Raw genomic sequence first — 19,981 nt, 5'->3', positions numbered from 1 at the left:
TGATCCCATAAACTAAATAAATAATTGTTGATCCAGAAAACTGAACTAAAGCTTTAGTGCTGGTCCAGACTTCTGTTAGCCTTGTTGGTGTGTATGTGTCTGATGTCAATCGCGATGCCGCGTGTGTATATACATCAGTTTTAAGCAGCATGACTAAGTGAGAGAGACGGGCGACTCCTTGCTGTGTTCTTCCTGATTTCCATGTGGAGGCACTGAATGAAGCTCGACCTCTGTATGAGCGCCGGCAGCGGCGGCAGCTCGATGACAAGGCCTCCGAGAAGTCTTATTTTGTTGGCCTGCTGATGAAATGCTCTTCAGCCTTGGGGAAAATGCTCAGAGTTATACATAAAACATTGAGCCCAGAGGTGTAGCACTGCCTCCGTTGCAGCGGTTGCTATGGAAACCCAAATTCCGCCACCGTCTCTGGCTGGGCCCTGACTTACCAACTGAACGGGAACAGAGCATCAAACAGCGATAGTTTTCCATGAATGATGGCAATGCAGGAGAATGGGAAGGGTGCTTTGCTGGAGGAAGAGCACACACACACACACACACACACACACACACACACACACACACACACAGAGTACATGTAAAATCTTCACGCTCCGAGACAGGCAGATGCTCCAAAACTCATACACACCCCAAGATAGCGGCACGCACTGGAAAGTCTGCGCAGACACGCGCGCCCTCAAACATACTCACAGCCTCGAGCGCAATGAGAACACCTGGAGCCTGTGGTCTGTGGTCCGTTGCATTAGTCATAAGTGCGGTTCTGCCCGAGGCGCTGATTACAGGGCCAAAGAGCCCATTTGCAGCAGCTGCAAAATCGGCACAGCCCCACTGGAGAACGCGGCACTCAGGCATGTTAACATGGATCCTTCATGTTTTATTAATTTATTTGCAACACTTCTGTCCAGCTTGTATGGACGCCGAGGTTCAGCTCAGTGTGGTAAAAGAATCTTGTGGCCGCCGCTGCTGGGTCAGCTGGTCCGAAGAGCCGAGAGTCGATCGATTCTGGACGTTTCTGTGGCTGGAAAAACCATCCCGTTCCACGTTCTTTCGAGTTTCTGGAACATTCGAGAAAAGTTTTTGAGACAGGCTGAACGGGCGATTAAAACACCACCACCCTCCTGTGTCACCACCATGTTGGAGAGATCCATGGGGGGGGCTGTACGGCGGAGGATACGCACACACTCGCGAACACTGTGGTCCCAGTACTTTTTTCAGTCATCGGAGGGGTGGTTGGGACTGTCTGGGCGGTTGGGTTGACTGTTCCATCCTCCCCATGAGGACCAAATGAGCTCCTGGAACAGGTCACAAGGGTAAAGGGTTAGTCACTTACACACCTGAGGGTGGCAAACCTGGTGAGGAAATGTGGCTGCCTGGTACCACAGGTCATGTGGTGGAACACACCCCCTGGTCATTAGTAACCAGGAGTAGCAGTTCCTATGGTGACCTGTGTGTATCTGCCCCCAGTCGGCCCAATTAGCCCAGCGACCAGCATCGAGTCACACCAGCCAGAGTGTTTAGGTTAATTTTGCAGCGGTCCGCCTCCGCAACTTTCACACACTATTCTTGGAGCGGCCGTGATTGGCCCAATTAGAACTCGGGAAGGTGGGAGGCGGGGAGGAGAACGTCCGCAACAAGGTAATGATGGAGAGCCGGCCTGTTGCCATGGATACTGATGCGAGGGCAAGGGGGCGGCCATGAGATGGAGCGAGTTAACAACTGAACCAATTTGTCCCATAGTTAAAGAAACATGTATTTAGAAAGGGAGCATGGAAGGAAGGAAGGGCTGCCGTGTTCAGGGCGCCGAAGACGGATGAACTCCCAGAGAGGTGAGCGACGTGAAGGGAGAGCGGTGCCACCATCGTTCAGTTGATCTCTGGATAGCCAAACCCGAGTTAGAGCCAAGTCCCATCTTGCACACACACCTCAGGCCAGCGCACAGAACACTCCTGGAACACACTCTAGAAAAGTGTGGGAAAGCATCAAAACCGTGACGCTGGTGTTCTGCTGCCACGGTCACATTGTGGTCAGAGAATGGCTTCAAGTATGAGTGACCTCTGTGCTTCCTCACCAAAGGAATTAATGTGTGTATTCCTTCACATAACACAAACACCCTCCCAGATCGAATGTGTTAGAAATAATAATAATAATATAATTTCCATTGACTGAGCTCTTCCGCTGAGGTTTTCTCAAACCAGAGCCGAGGCGCAATGAGCCTGACCTGGTCTACTCTGGTCTGGTAGGACTTGGGTGTTGGACCATAATTGGTTGTGTCCATATTTCATGAAAGCTCTCTCAGAAGTAAAGCTTGGATTGCTCTGATTTTGCGCTTTCGATTATTGAACCATGTGATAGGATTGGTCTGTCGGTGTGTGTCACTTGCCGCTGTGTGTGTGTGGAGAGGTAAGTGTTCCATTACACATGGAGCCCTTTCAGTGGCTTACTCCTGCCACCTGGTGGCGTGTTTCACCCACATAACACAGGGCACGGTTTCGACAGCACGCACCTTTCTGTGACATGTACCTCTACATAAACGCTCAATATTTGAGCGCCACCAGGTGGCATAACAGTTAGAGCCGTCACCTTGCAGTCAAAGGCCACGGGTTTGAATACCACTTGTGCTGTAGCACCTTTGAGCAAGGTACTTACCCTGAATAGATGGAGTAAAAATTACCCTGCTCACACACACTAACTGAAACCACTTATCCCATGCAGGGTTGCGATGAGCCAGAGCCTGGCCCAGCAACACAGGGCACAAGGCTGGATGGGGAGGGGACACACCCAGCACGGGACACCAGTCTGTCACAGGGCACCCCAAGCAGGACTTGAACCAAAGACCCACCACAGAGGAGGGAAAGGCCAAACCTGCTGTGCCATCGCTGCGTAAGTGAAAGACATTGTGAGTCAGTTTGGAGAAACACGTGCAAAATTAATAATAATAATGTCGGAAAAGCATTTATTCAATGATGCGGACGAATCAGTGCAGCTGCCACTGGAGGGGTACCTATTGAACTCATTGTCCAGTCCCACCTGGATACCTTCACACGTGAGATCAGATCACAACAGGTGACTGGCCAGAGGAGTCCAGCTCCTCCCAGAAGTGACCAAATCAGGCCGTATATCTGTGCCCAACTCATTTCACCCACAGTTTATTCATTTATCTGATGCTTTTCTCCAAAGTGACATACAATTATTTACTCATTTATATAGCTGGGTAATTTTAGTGGAGCAATTTGTGGTAAGTACCTTGCTCAAAAGTACTACAGTTGGAGGTGGGATTCAAACCTGCACCCTTTGGGCCCACTGCCAGCAGCTCTCACCAATACACTACCAACTGTTTTGTTTTTTTCATGGATCAGAATGGATTACCAGCCCATCGAAGGTGTCCGGTTCCACACACTGTCCAACTTGACAGGTAAAAATTTCACCATTCATCACTTCCGACAATTAAAAATCTTTATTCAAAAAATAAATTCTAGAAACTGGCATGCCAACTGTCGTGCTCCTGGCAATGAGCCAGGCGGCCGCATCTGCGTCCACTCAAGGATACCGGGCATAAAAGGACTCCGCGTGATTTTTGCAGTTGCCTTGGGCTTTGCAGCCTTTCCTGTTCCTGACCCTTGCCTGTTCTCCTTGACCACAACTCAGATTACCCAGTTGATGACGTTCGCGCCTCTCAGATCTTTGCCTGTCCTCAGCCTTGATTTCGCCTTGTCCGTGGAACCTGGTTGCTTGAATAAAGCTCACCCACACTTGGGTCCGCCACTTAACTGTCTCCAGTGTTCGTCCCTGGCACCAATAATAAAACCTAAAATAAAACAAGAAAATCAATAAGACCAGCTAATACAAAGACTGCATGACAGAACCTTTAAAAAACTAAAAGACATACCCCAAATCTTAAAACCATAAATTAAAAGGAACTTACCGGGTAACTCCACCGTTCAAGAGGGGGGTCCCCTGGCCTGTTCCCATGGTGCTACCATACACCTTACCTACCGATCTTGGGTGTTTTCCTTCTCACAGCGTCTCCCCTTCTGACATGATTTTAGTAAAAGAGGTGAATGGTACAAATACATGTACATTTGACCAGATATACAAACACAATTAAAAAAATTAAAGAACACCCACACACAGTAAACTAATCCACACTGCACTAAATCATAAAAGAAATAAATAAATAAATTCATTAATTAATACATTTACATTTATTCATTTAGCAGATGCTTTTGTCCAAAGCGACGTACATCTCATAAGAAATACAGTTTGTACATTACATTAAGAGAAAGAGACATGGCTGCAGACATGTGACTCTTAAGTAAACCTAGTTTGTTACCTTCCACTTGATGCACCGATATTCATCACTCAAGTAAAACGCATAATAGATGAATCCTGATAACCTCCCACCAATTTTTTTTTTTTATAACAATCACATACAATGCCGGAGCAGCGACTGTGTAAAGGCTAATCTCGGGATGCTCATGAAGTTATGGTGCATGAACATTTACACCGTACATGAGCTGGAGAGATCTTGGGCGAAATGGGTCCGGAAAAGGTGAATTTTCAGACCCTACTTGAATGTAGACAGCTTCCACAGCTCTGAGTGAGAGGGGAAGGCCGTTCCACCACAACGGAGCCAGGAACGAGAACCTCCGAGCTTTACCTTTTGTGCGCGGGACCACCAAGCGAGCAGAAGTAGATGAGCGGAGGGGTCTAGCTGGGGTGTAGCAGTTGATCAAGACCTGTAAATAACTGGGAGCAGTTCTATTGATGCATTTGTAGACAGTAACCAGGGTCTTGAATTTGATCCAGGCAGCTATAGGAAGCCATTGCAGAGAAACAAGTAGAGGAGATACATGGGAACGCTTCAGCAAATCAAACACAGCTTGTGCAGCAGCATTCTGTAGAAGCTGCAGAGGTTTGATGGCATTAGCAGGAAGGCCACACAGGAGAAAGTTGCAGTGGTCTAAGTGGGAAGTCACCATGGCCTGGACAAGTAGGTGCGCAGAGTCTTGTGAGGTAAGGATGGATCCTGTGAATATTATGCAGGATGTATCTGCAGGACCGGGTTATGGCTTCGATGTGCTGAGAGAAAGACAGACTTGTGTCAATCGTTACTCCCAGACTCTTAGCCAAGGAGGTGGGCGAAATGAGTGATGTTGCTGCCATCTTATTCCTCGCTCAGTCGTCATCTTCATTGGAGCTGCCACCGCCACTGTGGTTGATACCCCTGCCGACGTCTGAGATACCTTTGTCCCCCGGTGCAACCCTTGGCACCCTCACTGCCAAACTCACGTGGACTGAGCACACAGCATCGACCGTCAAAAAGGCCCATCAACGCCTCCACTTCCTCAGGCGTCTGAAGAAAGCCAGGATGTCCACTACAGTCCTCACCACTTTCTACAGGTGTGCTGTGGAGTCCGTCCTCACGGGGTGTATCACATCCCGGTGGGGCAGCTGCTCCGTACAGGACAAGAAAGCCCTACGGAGGGTGGTCAAAACAGCTCAGGAAATCATCGGCACACAGCTACCAGCAGTCGAGGACACCTACACCACACGCTGCCTCGGAAAGACGATGCGCATCATGAGAGACCAGAGTCATCCCGCACGGGCACTTTTCTCTTCCCTGCCGTCTGCAAAACGGCTTACGTCTATTCGAACCCGCACAGCTAGGTACAGGAACAGCTTTTACCCCACTGCTGTAAGAATATACAACACTAACCATTGTGCTACCTCTAGTAACCAGAGTTGGACTGCTCCACCGAAGCACATTGGTAAATTATACTGTCACTTTAAGCATTTTCATTCTCTCGTTCTGAGTTCTCTGACTGTTATCATTATTGTTACTACTGTTACCATTATTTATTATTATTGCTGTCATTGCTGCTATTGTTATTTATTGTCATTGACACTGTTTTGTTTGTGCAGTATTTCTATTGTCCTTGCCCATAGTCTGTGGAGAAGCATTCATGAAGATTTTCATGATACATGTACATGGGACTTGTATCTATAACAATAAATTTGAAACTTGAGCTTGAAACTTGTAAGTGCTGTAAAAAGCCCTTCAATGGCCTGAGGAAGTGCTCTTTTGTGCCCTCTAGTGGCAGACAGCAGTGCGACACTTTGATTTTAGCCGAAAGGCCGAGAAGCGATCCCAAGCCGTCCCAACTGAGCTCAGCTGTCCCAACTGTACAGTGTGATGTTAAACCGAATCAGTTCAGCCTGAGTGTCTGTGTGTGTGTGTGTGATATGCCAATGCTTACCACTAGGTGCAGCTGGGTGATGGAATCTGGGGTCAAATCTTGGTTTTTTTCAGCTTTTTGGAAGTCCTGCAGGTGAAGAGGAGAGAATCTGGATTTCTTGGTGACATGAAGCCCATCCAGAGAAGCACCCGACCTGGGAGTGTGGCCTGGTACCCTCTGACAGCGTAACCCACCTACGAGTTGCACTTACATATAAGTCAAGAGGACCCTGGGAACACCTGCAAAGTCCACCAGAAAGAACAGAGAGTGTGGGTTCGAACCTGTGGCAGTAGTGATGTGAAATGACAGTGATTCGCACTTTAGAAAATGGGTGGAGCTCAACTTGTGCCATCATGCAGTTTGGTCCTAAACCCCAGAGTATAATTTGGAGAGGAGGGGGCTGGTGCCAAATGGCCAGCCCTGTCTATCTCACCATGAGTCATCCACCTGCACCAGGTGTGCCAACAAGACACATCCTGGGGGGGTGAGCAGTCGTGGGTTCAGGGTGGGGGTCTTCAACAGCCACCCATTCAGCTGGGGGAGAGTGAAGGGAGGTGCCCAGTTTTTGCCGAGTCAGTCAGCCTGTTATTGTTCACTTACCCAATTACCCTAGGGTGCAGCTACACTTAGCCTGATGGGGCTCAAACCCAGCACCTTCTCCACAGTCATGTGACTGCGTCTAGCTGCTGGTGCTGGAACATGGATCTGGAGATGTGTGACCACAAATCACATTTCTGGTAGGATGTTGAATTACTCCCCCTTATTTCCCTGCTGACTGGCATGCATGTGCAGGGGGTGTCAACCTCATCCCAGTGTCCCCCTGGTGCCCCAACCTTAGATGGTGGTGGGCTGACAGCAATGGAATCTGCCTGCTATGTTTCGAGCCTCAGCTTCGGAGTTTCCTGAGTGTGATAGCAGGGCTGCTGACCTACAGCCAGTTGTGGTGCGCACACAGACATACACAGGCAGATCACAGTCACAATCACTCACACCGAAATAATGAAAAACAACACAAAAAGTATCCAGATATTAATACGTAAAAATGCTAAAAAACTGAGTGTGCTTCACAGGGTCCATTTCCAGCCATGGGGAGTGTACCGCGGGAGCCTCCGAGAAATACGACCAGCTGGTGTGTGTTGTCCTCCCTCAATGTTTATCTCTCTTTCGCGCCTCATCCCTCCCGGCTGCTCGCACACAGGTCCACAGACGGAGCCACCGGGCCACCAGGTGGAGTAGTGGTCAAAAACCTCTGCCTTGCAGTCAAAGGTCCCGGGTTTGATACGGTAAAAATGACCCCGTTGTATAGATGGGTAAATTGTTGTACGCAGTCTAGTGAACAAATCTCAAGCTGTCAGTCCCACTGGAGAAAAGTATCAGATAATAACAATAACAATATTATTATTATAGTAACATAAACATAATAATAAAAAAGATTATCACTGATGATAGACACGGGGTGGATCTCTTATCAACATTGAACAGTTATACCTGAAATTACACATCGTTTTCTCCAAAGTGACTTACAGTGTTCAGTTATCCTGTTTTCCCAACTGTTTAATTTAACCCTAACCCATCTCATTTTTACTGTATGGGCTCAGGATAAGTACCGTGATCAAGGGTACTACAGCAGGAGGTGGGATTCCAACCTGCAACCTCTGGGTTACAGGACTGGGAACTTGTCGCCGGTGTCACACGGCGCTCCTCGTCTTCCAGGGAACGTCTGCGAAAAGTTCCTTCCTGTTGCCGGTTCCGTCTCTGACTGCGGTCCCGAGCGGGGTCACGATGAGCCGGAGCCTAACCCGGCAACACAGGGCTTAAGGCCGGAGGGGGAGGGGACACACCCAGAACGGGACGCCAGTCCATCACAAGGTACCCCAAGCAGGACTCAAACCCTAGACCCGCCAGGGAGCGCGACCCGACCAAACCCGCTGTGCGATTGCTCCCCCCATCTGGCTGCAGTTAGGAAGACGTATTTATTGCTTACTTTTAGTTAGTTTTACCCATCACCCGGGTGGGAAGAGGTCAGCAGCAATGCTCCCCAAACACTTGTACCCTCTCCTCAGTATCAATGTACTTGATGCCTTCAACGCATTCATTTCCCGCACTGTAAATAGCTGCCCTTTGGTGGACTGGCTGCTGGCATGGGCTCCGCACCACAGCGACCCTGCGCTAGACATGCCGTCATCCGTAGCGCATGACGGGAAACCAGCATGTCGGGTCTCAGGCGATCAGTCGTGTCCCTGGTGGTTTCGTTCAGCAACAGGAGTATAACGTTGTCATTGTGCTTGGGGTGAAAAATGGAGACGGGCTCCAGATCAGCAACCCCGGGTTTGAGAGCGAGCAGCCGAAGAGAGAGAAGGAAAACACACCTCGCTGATTGCGCACAGCCCACATACCACAAGGATGAAAATAATGAGGAATAATGAATGTTTTCTTTTATATTCTTCCAAAAACATGCATATGTCCCTTTGGCATTTATTAAAACTTTTATCACTGACACATGTCCTTGACCTTGTGTGTGGTTATATATGTGGTCCTTGCTGTTCTCCCAGCTGCTCCATCTGGCTGCACAGCTGACAGACGGCTGATGGGAGAAACACGGAACGCACTTGAACTTTAACCCCTTGGCGGAAAAAGCAGGTCCTTTGCCGGATGGTCCAGGGGGTGTCGAGGGGGGGGGAGTCTGCACGGTTACAAAATGTTCAACATGGGATGGGAATGAGGGGCCTGAGGAGGACGGGGGGGGTGAGAGAGACCAGGAACAACACAAAATAACATTTATTCCTTATCGCAAAAGCTCTGTCCCAAGGTCCCGCTGGGGCCCCTCCTCACTTTTAGGCGGAGCGCCATGCGTCTCAACTCCAGCGACCCTTAGAAAAGTGGCTCAGACCGCAGCGTGACGCTCGCGCTCCTTTGAACCGAGAGTTCCGTGTGGGCGCTGGAGCTGTTGGCAAGTGAAGCAAATCCGCGTGCACGAGAGAGGAGCGTTACTCTGGTTTAACACACCCAACGCCCAACCCCCGTGATGCTCTGGCTGTACGTGTCGCTCCTGGGGCTTTTCCCACTGCTCTTGGACCCGAGGCCGGTGGGGGCCGATGATGGCTGCTTCAGCGAAAAGAACTCCTTCATCTGCCTGGGGGACGAAGTGCGTCAGATGCCCGCCGTCATCCCCAGCGACACCACCAGCGTGTGAGTAGGACGTAGCAGCAATACCGCAGTAATACCATGGTGACAGAAGGTGGGAGAGAGAACCACCTGTCTCGTGTCTTCTTTCAGCGGTCACTTCACCCGCAGTGTCCGACACGTGTTTCCATCCCTGCCGACCGTCACAGCATTACTCGCACGCACCTGCCTTCCACTGAACGGGTGCAGTTTAGGTTCCAAACACCTGACGCACAACAGTAGCATTATAGGACTTGAACCAGGAGGCCGGCTTTTGAGCCACCTTCTGAAAATAAAAGCCAAAGAGGTGACTGACGACCATCCCGGATGCTGATTCTCAGTTATCCGCCGTGCCCATTTACAGATTTATTCACTGTTTCATTTGTGTGTTTACCCTCTTTGCACAGCAAAGCTCGAACGTGCAACCTTCCGGTACCGTTCCAGCACATTAACCACAACGCCACCTGGTGGCCAGACCATGCCACCCCCACCAACACATCAGGCTTCCACCTGCTCCCCTCTTGTGTGGATGAAAGCACACATATACGCACGCACTTTTACATTTATTCATTTGTATTAGCAGGGGGCATGGTGGTGCAGTGGGTTGGACCGGGTCCTGCTCTCCGGTAGGTCTGGGGTTCGAGTCCCGCTTGGAGTGCCTTGCGACGGACTGGCGTCCCTTCCTGGGTGCGTCCCGTCCTGAGTGCGTCCTGTCCTGGGTGCGTCCCGTCCTGAGTGCGTCCCGTCCTGGTGCGTCCTGTCCTGGTGCGTCCCGTCCTGAGTGCGTCCTGTCCTGGGTGCGTCCTGTCCTGGGTGCGTCCCCTCCCCCTCCAGCCCTTCGCCCTGTGTTGCCGAGTTAGGCCCCCGCTCCCCGCGACCCCGTATGTGACGAACGCTTCAGACAGTGTGTCTATCTTAGCTGACATTTGTCTCAAAAGCGACATGCGTCTCATAGAAAATCCAATGTGTTCATTACATTAGGAGAAAGAGAGACATAGTTACAGATGTTGTGATTCCTAAGTACAGTTAGTTTCTTCCACCGAAAATGCACCAGTGTTCATCACACACATACACACACACACCAGTCTGCCTTGTTACAGTGCCCCCCCGTTTCAGACAGTTTTCATTCATTATTGAAACACATTCGCACCTCCTGCCTCCTCACGTTCCCCAACAGCTGTTTTTGTTTGTTTGTTTTTGTTTTGTTTTAGTTTTCTGCTCCACAGTCATTTTGCCCGTTTTCCTCGTTCCCTCGCGACTCTTCGCGACACGTGACACCGACACCCACCTTGTGCGAAATCCTTTATTGAAAGACATGCACTTGTTTCCCTTTGTTTTCCAACTGAACCGTGTGTGGGTCATGTACCTGTCAATACCTGGGTGACATCATCGCCGCCGATCAGGTCGCACGGGGTCGCGGAGGGAGTGGGGAGACAGGTGGACCTGAGGGACTGTCCACTCCACTCCACTCCAGTCCTCCACTCCACTCCACTCCTTCACTGTGTTCCTCAGTTTCAATGTACATATATGACCTTCAATGAGTTTCACTTAAATGTGATTATTGATTTAATAAACAGATGATTGATTGTGACTGAATTACAGTAAGTCTGGTGGGCGTGTCTACGAGAGAAGCCCACGGAGAGAGGGGAATCGGAGCGGGTGATGAGATGGTGCTCGTGTGTAGGGAGGGTGTGAAAACACTCAGTAGGATGACAGGAAAAACGAAAAAATGAGCGCTTGTGTCGGGACTACGTTGTCTTTGTCTCAGTGCGTCTGTGGTAGAGCCATGGATAGCATCCTTATTTACCATCTCTGATCAGACCCATTGCTCTCTCTTTCCCTGCCTTTTTTCTCTTTCTTTTTTTCTCTCTCTCTCTCCTTTTTCTCTTTCTCTGTCATTCTCTCTGTCCCTTTTTTCTTTTTTCATTTTCTTTCTCACACTTTTTCTTTCTCTCTCACTCCCTTCCTCGCTCTCTCTCTTTCTCTCTTGGCAGGGTGTTCAGGATAACGAAGCTCAGGATCATACCGCCGCAGGCCTTCTGCGGACTGAGCGAAGTGTCCAGAATGTACGCAGCCGCCCAACACCCCACCATCCACACCCACCATCCACCTCCACCTCAGTGAAGCTCCGCCCCCTGCTGTGCACTACCCCTGGGGAACATCGAGGCTTTTCTGAGTTATGATCGCAGCGATAGGCATACTTTTACAATTTATTAACGTATCCCATCATGCCGAGGGTCAGCGACTCTCACAGGCCTGACTGCAACGTATTGCGTGTCGCCTACCTGGTTGTGCTCCCCTCCCCCCTGGGGTGAACGAACAAAGAGTCAATAAGTCCTATTTAGTCTTGATGTGCCGTGTTTAGTCTTGGAACCAGAACATGGTGTGTTGGGATGGTACGACAACGGTACAAACACGGGAGATGGAGCTCATGGACAGGAGCACTTGAGGTTTTACTCGCAGGAGGTTTTACTCGCAGGAAGCAGCGCTCTCTCCAACGCAGCCATTCCATGGTGGGGGACAGGGGAGTCACTGGAGGTTCAGAGACATGGCTCTGAGCCTGTTCTCTGGGGGTCTGTTATCAGCCCACACACCTTATTCACTGCAGTGACTAACACTGCTAGATACACTACTTACAATTGGTCACTCATCCATACAGTGGAACACACTCCCTCCATCACTCGCACACTATGGGTGAACCTGAACAGCATGTCTTTGAACTGTGGGAGGGAACCAGAGCACCCAGAAACTGTTTCACTCCCCTGTGCAGCTGGGATCTCACCTACCACACTGTGGCAACAGTGTAATTCCATTATTAACTTCCACATTTATATAGTTATATAAGTTGAGTAACGTGGGTATGATATTTAGTGTTTTTATTCAAGCCACACACCCGCCGTCCTTTAGCACTATGATGAGAGGATGATTTATTGAAAATGGCAATGTAACACATGAAAAAAAATTATGCAACAAGTATTTTATTTTTTTTTCAAATAATAAATCTTATTTATTATATTCCCTGCTGTCCTGTTCCAGCACGGTGATACACAACGGGTTCCTGGAAGAGATCGGAGCATTCGCCTTCGCCAACCTCTCTAAAGTGGTTGAAATGTATGTTTTCCTCCCTCATGTCCAACTCCATGTGAACGATGTGGAAAACTGTTACATCCCAGAATACTCTTCAGCTCTGCTTTCCCATTACAGAACAATCACTGGAGCCAAACATCTGGCTGTGATCCATAAGGATGCCTTCTGGAATCTACCGAAGCTGAGATACCTGTAGGTCTGGTTTTATTATTTTTAATTTTGCTTTTTTAAAGCTCGGTCAGTGGGACGCTTCAAAATGGAATGTTCTTGGCTGTGTGCTCCAACTTCCTTTAAAAAAGAATTCTAGGAAGGTTATCAGGATTTGTCTATCCTGAGCTTTATGCATCTACTCGTGCAATGAACATTGGTGCATAAAGTGGAAAGAAATAAACTTAAGAATCACGTCTGCAACTATATCTCTCTTTCTCCTAATGTTATGCACAAATTGTGTATTCTCTTAGATGTACGTCTCTTTGGAGACAACTGTCTGATAAATGAATAAATGTAAATGCAACTGGGATTCATACAAGGTGAGGACTGAAGTTGCAGTCAACTCTGTTGAAGGTCTCAATGGATACTTCCAGACTCAGATTGAACCTAAAGCATCAACAGCACCTTCTGTCCATTGCAGGAAATAATGCAGCAATTGCACTAGAAAGCCACACTTAGCACAGAGAACTGATGGTGTGTGTGTGTGTGTGTGTGTGTGTGTGTGTGTGTGTGTGTGTGTGTGTGTGTGTGTGTGTGTGTGTTTCCAGGTCCATCACGAACACCGGCCTCAAACGGCTGCCTGATTTCACCAAGATCAACTCAGCAGCATATGCCTTCGTGCTGTATGTGTACATGTGGCTCAGTTTTTTGGGTCTGAATGAACTTTATAACCATCTGGATGTGGAAATATGATATAAATGACCCCTGAGGATGCAGGTGATTGATCATTAAAAAGAAATGTCACATTTTTCAAGCTAGTTGTGACCCTTGTGTTCCAGTAACTTCCAGGACAACCTGTACGTAGACGTGATTCCACCCAACGCCTTTCTGGGAATGTACACTGACATTGTGGCGGACTTGTAAGTTGAACGTCAAAAGGCATACAGTTGAGTTGTAACTGGTTTGGTGTCCAGTCAGAAGCTAGATGTTTGAGTCCATTCAGTCAGCTTCTTGAGCCTCTCAAAGGAAAGTGTATTTAATCGCCCATCCCTCTTCCTACAGGAGACTGTCCAGGAACGGGATCACTGAGGTGCAGAGCCATGCCTTTAACGGCACGAAAATGACGAGGCTGTGAGAATTCCTTTCATTCCTTTTCAAGCTTTCGCACCCTTACCGTGCAGATGCAAAAGCAGGTGAAGCAGGTGTGGCTGGACAGGGAACTCATCTTCCTCTTTCCATCCTCAAGGTCTCTCATGGGAAACCAGCCGTTAAGGCACATCCACAGCCAGGCCTTCACGGGAGCAGAAGGCCCCGGTCTATTGTAAGTACAGTCATGTTATTTACCCACCTGGCTGTTTGCCAGCCCTGTGCTGGTCACATCCCTCAAGTACAGGTGGAGACCCTCTGGATCAGTTAATGCTGAAACCATTGTTCATAGCTGAGTTTAGAGATGAGCAGAGCTGGTCCAAAAGCTTCAAACCAATTGCTCAAATTGAACGTGTGGCTCCCCATCTCACATGGGTGAAGTGCGGTGCTTTGCAAGCCCCAGACAATAACCCAAGAGCTGCGTGAATATTGCATGAGTGTCTGTTGCGCATATTTGGCGGCACAGAGACATCTCGCGAACGGCTGTCAGCACCCTGCCGGAGAACATGCTTCACGGCCTCAAGGTGTTGAAGGCCGTGGCAGTGCAGAACCTGAAGAAGCTGCCCAGGCCGAAGCTCTTCACTCAACTCATCGAGGCCAACCTGACTTACCCGAGCCACTGCTGCGCCTTTGCCAACTTCAGGAGGAACATGTAGGTGTTGCACCACGGTTCACCAAGCCGGCGTGTATGTGACTTCCTGTCCTCGTGGGGACATTGCTGCTAACCACAGTGCATGTGTCCATGTTCGCAGGTCCACGCAGAGCCCATACTGCAGTCTACCCGGCATCGAGAAGGAAGAGCCAGGCTTCTTCAGGGAGTACTGTCAGACAAACAACGAGGTATCCTGCTTCCCCAAGCCAGATGCCTTCAACCCGTGCGAGGACATCATGGGCTTCACCTACCTACGCGTGCTCATCTGGCTCATCAGCGTGTTGGCGATTGCCGGCAACTTGCTGGTGTTAACCGTGCTGCTGAGCAGCCACTACAAGCTCACCGTGCCACGCTTCCTCATGTGTCACCTGGCCTTCGCTGACCTCTGTATGGGTGTCTACCTGCTGCTCATCGCCACCATGGACACCCACACTCGCTCGCAGTACTACAACTACGGAATTGACTGGCAAACAGGACCCGGATGCACTACTGCCGGCTTCATCACTGTCTTCGCCAGCGAGTTGTCGGTCTACACGCTCACGGCGGTCACTGTCGAGCGCTGGCATACCATCACGTCTGCGCTCCAAGTAGAACGACACCTGCGGCTGCGGCACGCTCGCGCCATCATGGCCGTCGGCTGGCTCTTTGCCTTGCTGGCCGCCATGCTCCCTGTGGTCGGGGTTAGCAGCTACTCCAAAGTGAGCATCTGCCTGCCGATGGATGTGGAGACGACAGTAGCCCAGGTGTACGTGGTGGGGCTGCTGCTGCTGAACGCCCTGGCCTTCCTGGTAATGTGCACCTGCTACGTGCACATCTACATGACTGTGCGCAATCCCAGCTTTGTTCGAGCCAGTGCCGACATGCGCATAGCGAAGCGCATGGCCGTGCTTATCTTCACCGACTTCCTCTGCATGGCTCCCATCTCCTTCTTCGCAATCTTGGCCGCGTTCAAGCTACCCCTCATCACCTTATCCCACGCCAAGGTGCTGCTGGTGTTCTTCTACCCCATCAACTCGTGTGCCAACCCCTTCCTCTACGCCTTCTTTACCACGACCTTCAAGAAGGACTTCTTCATCCTGGCTAGCCGCTTTGGGTGCTTCAAAGCCAGAGCGCAGATGTACCGCACTGAGATGTCCTCACCCCAGATCAGAGTCTTGTACACCACCCACAAAACCACCGATGCCACCCGCAACCCTCAACCCTCTGGTGCCACTTAACCATAACCACTGACTTCTGACCCCAGTTACCTTAACCTTTGACACCTGCATCTGTCAAACTCCTTCACTCCTCATCCACCACGGATGGGACTGCAATCAGTTTACAGGCGACTGTTAGGTTTGTTGCAATCTTCAACTGCCAAGTAAACAAACACAAAGTTAGTTGTCCCCGCAGGGAATCTGTAGATGTGTTTTTCGGATGCCGTTGCAGCTGTTCGGTAGTCATGGACCGCCGACCTTTGTAAAGCACAGAACTGACTGGACTGCATAGAGCAAAGGTCCCACAATTCTGTGCATTAATTATGAATGCAAAGCCTACTTTTTAGTCATTATTTTTTCGATGGTCAGTAGTCTCTCTGTTAGCAATCTAAATGTATCTTTGTAACACACACACACACACACACACACACACACACACACACATTTTCAGAACCGCTTGTCCCTTACGGGGTCACGGGGAACCGGAGCGTAACCCGGCAACTCAGGGCGCAAGGCTGGAGGGGGAGGGGACACACCCAGGACGGGACGCTAGTCCGTCACAAGGCACCCCAAGCGGGACTCGAACCCCAGACCCACCGGAGAGCAGGACTGTGGTCCAACCCACTGCGCCACCACACCCCCTGTAACAAACACAATAAAGTTATATAAATGCTTGGAAGCTGAGGTTGTGCTGTTTGCCTGTTTGTCCCGTATTCCATGATAACAGTTGCCATAAAATTCAACAGGAACGTCCGGCAGATGGAGGTCTATCGGAGTCGGAAGGTGAAGTTGAAAAACAGCGCTATCGGATTTTTTTTTTCCTTTTTTTCTCAGATCAGAATGGATCACCAGCCTACACGAAGTTGTCTGGCTCCGCACACTGTCTAACTCGACAAGAATAAATTTCTCCAGTCATCATTTCCGGTAATTAAAATCTTTATTCAATAAATAAATTAACCCTAAAACTGCCATGCCAATAAAAAAATATTAAATAAAACAATAAAAACCAATAAGACCAGCTAATACAAAGACCGCATGGCAGAACCTTTAAAACACTAAAAACATACCCTGGGGCTTAAAACCAAAATAATAAATAATTAAAAGGAAACTTACCCAGTAAAATTCACTGCTAAAGAGTGGCGGTCCCCTGGCCTGTTTCCAGGGTGTTACCATACACCTTACCTACCATTTTTGGGTGTTTCCCTTTTCACAACACGTGGGATAGGTGAATGATAAAATACATATACAGAATTCGAACACGCACCCACACAACAAAACTAATCTACACTACACTAAACTAAATGTAATAAATAATGATTAATACAAACACACCACACGCTTAGTCATTTATAAGGGACGACTTAAAAGTGCAATAAGTGTTATAAATTTTTAAAATAGTGCAACTTAAATAAAATGTGCCATAAAAGATTAGAAACCCTACGCCTAACATAAAACACAGAACACAAAACAAAACACTTACATTCACCAAAAACAGGGGTTACGGTGTTCTGTAAGTGCGAAGGGATGTGTGTTACTTACCTCAGGATGGAAGACCTGCAACAAACCTGTGGGGTCACAGCCAAAAGAGGCCCTTCCACCTCTCTTTGGCTTCTGAGTAATCCCATTGAGTGACATCTTTCTCCATCCTAAATGTGAGGTTGGCCCGGATTTTATGATACACACCCTGGACACCCAGGTCTACCCCTGTCTGGACCAGCTGGGTTCTTGCGTTCCAAAGCATTTGCTTGGCCACGCTGATCATCAGCCACATCCAGGCAGCTGCTGCCTTCTGAGCGCCAGGGTTCCATCCCCTCAAAACTTTGTCGTACGGCAAAACCATCTGCGGATCAATCTTCCTGCACAGGAGAGTCACCAAACGCCAGACCTCCTGCACCTACCCACAGTCATAAAAAACATGTGCGAGAGTTTCACTCTCGCCATACCGGAGTCACGGGCAGAGTGGGTGGCTGGTCAATTTGTGCCTGTACAGGACTCCTTTGACCAGCAACTTACCGTGTAAACAACGCCAGTTCAAGTCTTGCAGATGGTGGTCAAGCCCCTCTGGCTGAATCCCGGCCCAAGTGCCCTCCTCAAGCCCCAAAAGAACTTGAGTTCCTCTCCTCTCGACCAAGGCCTTATACAAGGCCCTGTGCTTAAAGACGGTCTCCGCCTCAACCTCGGTCGCTGTGGTCTTACTCCACTTTACAGTGTAGCTATAATGAGTGGGCCCTGTCTTGGCATTTGACCCGGTGTTGGACCAGGACTTCACCAACTGGCGCATCGAAAGGGCCAACCACGCACAAAGTACTGGTGGGGATGCTCAATCAGAGCTGCCAGTTGGTTACATAACTGGGAGAGAAAGAGACAATCCAATTTAAGAGGAATGTCAGGCACATCTTTCCCTCCGCCTTTGGAAGGGGCATGACCTCCCTCCTCACGTACTCATACCTGCCCCCCCCCAGACGAGATCGAAAACGCCCTTCATGAAGCCTTTCCGCACTGTGCGGGGCAAGGGGTACACTTGCACAAGCTAAAGCAACGTGGGGAGGATGTCCACCTTCAGCGCCAATGTTTTTCCTATTAAGGAGAGGGACCTTGTCCTCCACAAACCCATTTTCCGTCTGGCTTTGGTCAAACGTTCTTCCCAATTAGCCCTGGCGGCACCTTCCGTAAGAAAGTTGATCCCCAACACCTTGAGAGGACCCTCGCATCGGGAAAAACCACTGATGCAGTTTTCTCTATTTTTCCAGCTGCTGAAGAACTTGACAAGAGACTTGCCAAGGTTCAAGGTTGAGCCTGAGGGACGCCCGAACACCTGAACTAGGCCAAGCGCCCGACTGAGCAACCGGTCCAAGCACAGGAACAACGTAGTGTCGTCCGCGTACTGGGCCAGCTTCACCACCTTGCCACCACCCCCTGGCAGGAGCAGACCATCAATCCCCGGGTGGGCGAGGATGGCGACCGCCAGGGGCTTGATGTAAAGAACATAAAGGAGTGGGGAGAGATGGCCACAAACAACACCCACCCGTGAATGCAAGTCTTTGGTTAGATTCTGTAATGTGTTTCATGATGGTGGAGGATTCAAACTGCAATTTTAGAGGATCATTAACCTGGCTTCCCAGCTGCTATTGCACCCTGGGAGCTTAGCCATGTGATTTTGTGGGCTCTTCAACCTTTCCTTTTGTGAATAAATTTTCTTGACCGCCTTCCCACAGGTGGGCCGTATTCATCGGTATATCCATGTATGGCCAGTTCAGTGAGCATTACCGCGTTCACTTCATCACAGTACAAAAATGGTCTCTTCCTCCTCGTTTAATTGCTGGAGTCCTCATCCCAATGCTGCTCTCCTGAAAGAGAAGCTCCCACGGGTGAGCAAGTAAAAGCTTCATCAGAGGGGAGAGATGCTATTTCTCATCAGATTTTATCTGCTCTCAGACAGGCCTTCTTGGTAACGCGGCATATGAGTGGAGACACGTGCTATTTAGGGAGAAAGACAGAAAACACAACTAGACGACCTCCCACCACAGCAGCTCAACATAGCCAGAATATTGCGGAAAGCAGAGATCATATCAGGACAAGAGAACATCTTGTACAAAGTGTACCGCACATATGGGAATTGCAGCTACACGTCTGTGAGCTGCGCTACTTCCGGTGTCTACAACTAAGTAAATGGTGCACAAAGTGGCTCCTTTGGTGAGGTGGACGGTGCAGAAGGGGTGCTGCGTCTGTGCGGTTTTAAAGTGTCGAGCGCGGGATGGGAACGGGGGGGTTCGTGAGAGAGGGACCAGGAACAACACAAAACAACATTTGCTCCTGTGGTGTGAAAAATTGTTTCTTTGAGTGTCATGTGCATATATGTCCAACACTGTAAAAAAGGATTTGAGGTTTTAGTTGCCTCAGCTCATTTTCCTAAGTCAGTTCAACTAAAAAGTTGGGTGTGCAGGTGGTCTGCGATTTACGATGGTTTGACTTGCGATTTTTCCCACTTTACGATGGTGAGCTCGCAATACATGTTCAGTAGAAACCGTACTTCGAATTTTTAATTTTTCCCGGGCAAGCGATACATGGAGCGATACTCGGAGCGATACTCTGATCTCCCATTCTGTCACACAGAGTTGTGCATTGGGTCTATTAAATGCATTTTCGACTTACGATATTTGACTTATGACGGGTTTTGGGGAACGTAACCCTGTACTTGAAATATCACGTTTAACCGTGCCCGACTAATGAGTTAAATCGGAGTTGTTCAGGCAACATAGATTTCTTGACTCAACTACTGAATGTGTGGCCCCTGCAAAAACACAGACATCCCCACAGAGCCAACAAGCCCCGTCCAA

At 49.3% G+C, this 19,981-nt stretch overlaps 1 protein-coding gene and 1 long non-coding RNA gene across 3 annotated transcripts; one reads left to right on the top strand and one right to left on the bottom strand.

Annotated features, from left to right (window-relative positions):
* Positions 1-831: 831 nt before the first annotated feature.
* LOC108940441 (uncharacterized) lies at positions 832-3,857 on the bottom strand. Its single transcript, XR_001966565.2, has 3 exons — positions 3,666-3,857; positions 1,194-1,307; positions 832-1,070 (listed from the first exon to the last, which is right to left on the bottom strand). It is a non-coding gene; the product is annotated as an uncharacterized LOC108940441 (long non-coding RNA).
* Positions 3,858-9,074: 5,217 nt separating this feature from the next.
* Positions 9,075-16,043, top strand: LOC114910274 (lutropin-choriogonadotropic hormone receptor-like). 2 transcript variants are annotated; one of them, XM_029250721.1, is made up of 10 exons: positions 9,075-9,440; positions 11,408-11,479; positions 12,450-12,524; positions 12,618-12,692; positions 13,259-13,333; positions 13,490-13,570; positions 13,713-13,781; positions 13,897-13,971; positions 14,263-14,448; positions 14,549-16,043. In XM_029250721.1, exons 1-10 carry the CDS (start codon positions 9,277-9,279, stop codon positions 15,663-15,665), a joined length of 1,989 nt encoding a protein of 662 aa, XP_029106554.1. In that variant the 5' UTR covers positions 9,075-9,276; the 3' UTR covers positions 15,666-16,043. The 2 variants fall into 2 exon arrangements, with proteins under 2 accessions (XP_029106554.1, XP_029106555.1); XM_029250722.1 differs by lacking the exons at positions 11,408-11,479; positions 12,450-12,524 and having other exon boundaries at positions 9,077-9,440.
* Positions 16,044-19,981: the final 3,938 nt, after the last annotated feature.

This window comes from Scleropages formosus, chromosome 3 (assembly GCF_900964775.1).
Source record: "Scleropages formosus chromosome 3, fSclFor1.1, whole genome shotgun sequence".
Taxonomy (NCBI): Eukaryota; Metazoa; Chordata; class Actinopteri; order Osteoglossiformes; family Osteoglossidae; genus Scleropages; species Scleropages formosus.
The sequence above is the reverse complement of the archived record's forward strand: the minus strand, read 5'-3'. Positions and strand labels throughout refer to the sequence as shown.

Bases quoted from the DNA above. Each gene is read 5' to 3' on its own strand.
- LOC114910274 (XM_029250721.1), top strand. From the start codon at position 9,277: ATGCTCTGGCTGTACGTGTCGCTCCTGGGGCTTTTCCCACTGCTCTTG. The intron at 9,441-11,407 runs GTGAGTAGGACG...CTCTCTTGGCAG, and splicing joins CCCAGCGACACCACCAGCGT to GGTGTTCAGGATAACGAAGC. The intron at 12,693-13,258 runs GTAGGTCTGGTT...GTGTGTTTCCAG, and splicing joins CTACCGAAGCTGAGATACCT to GTCCATCACGAACACCGGCC.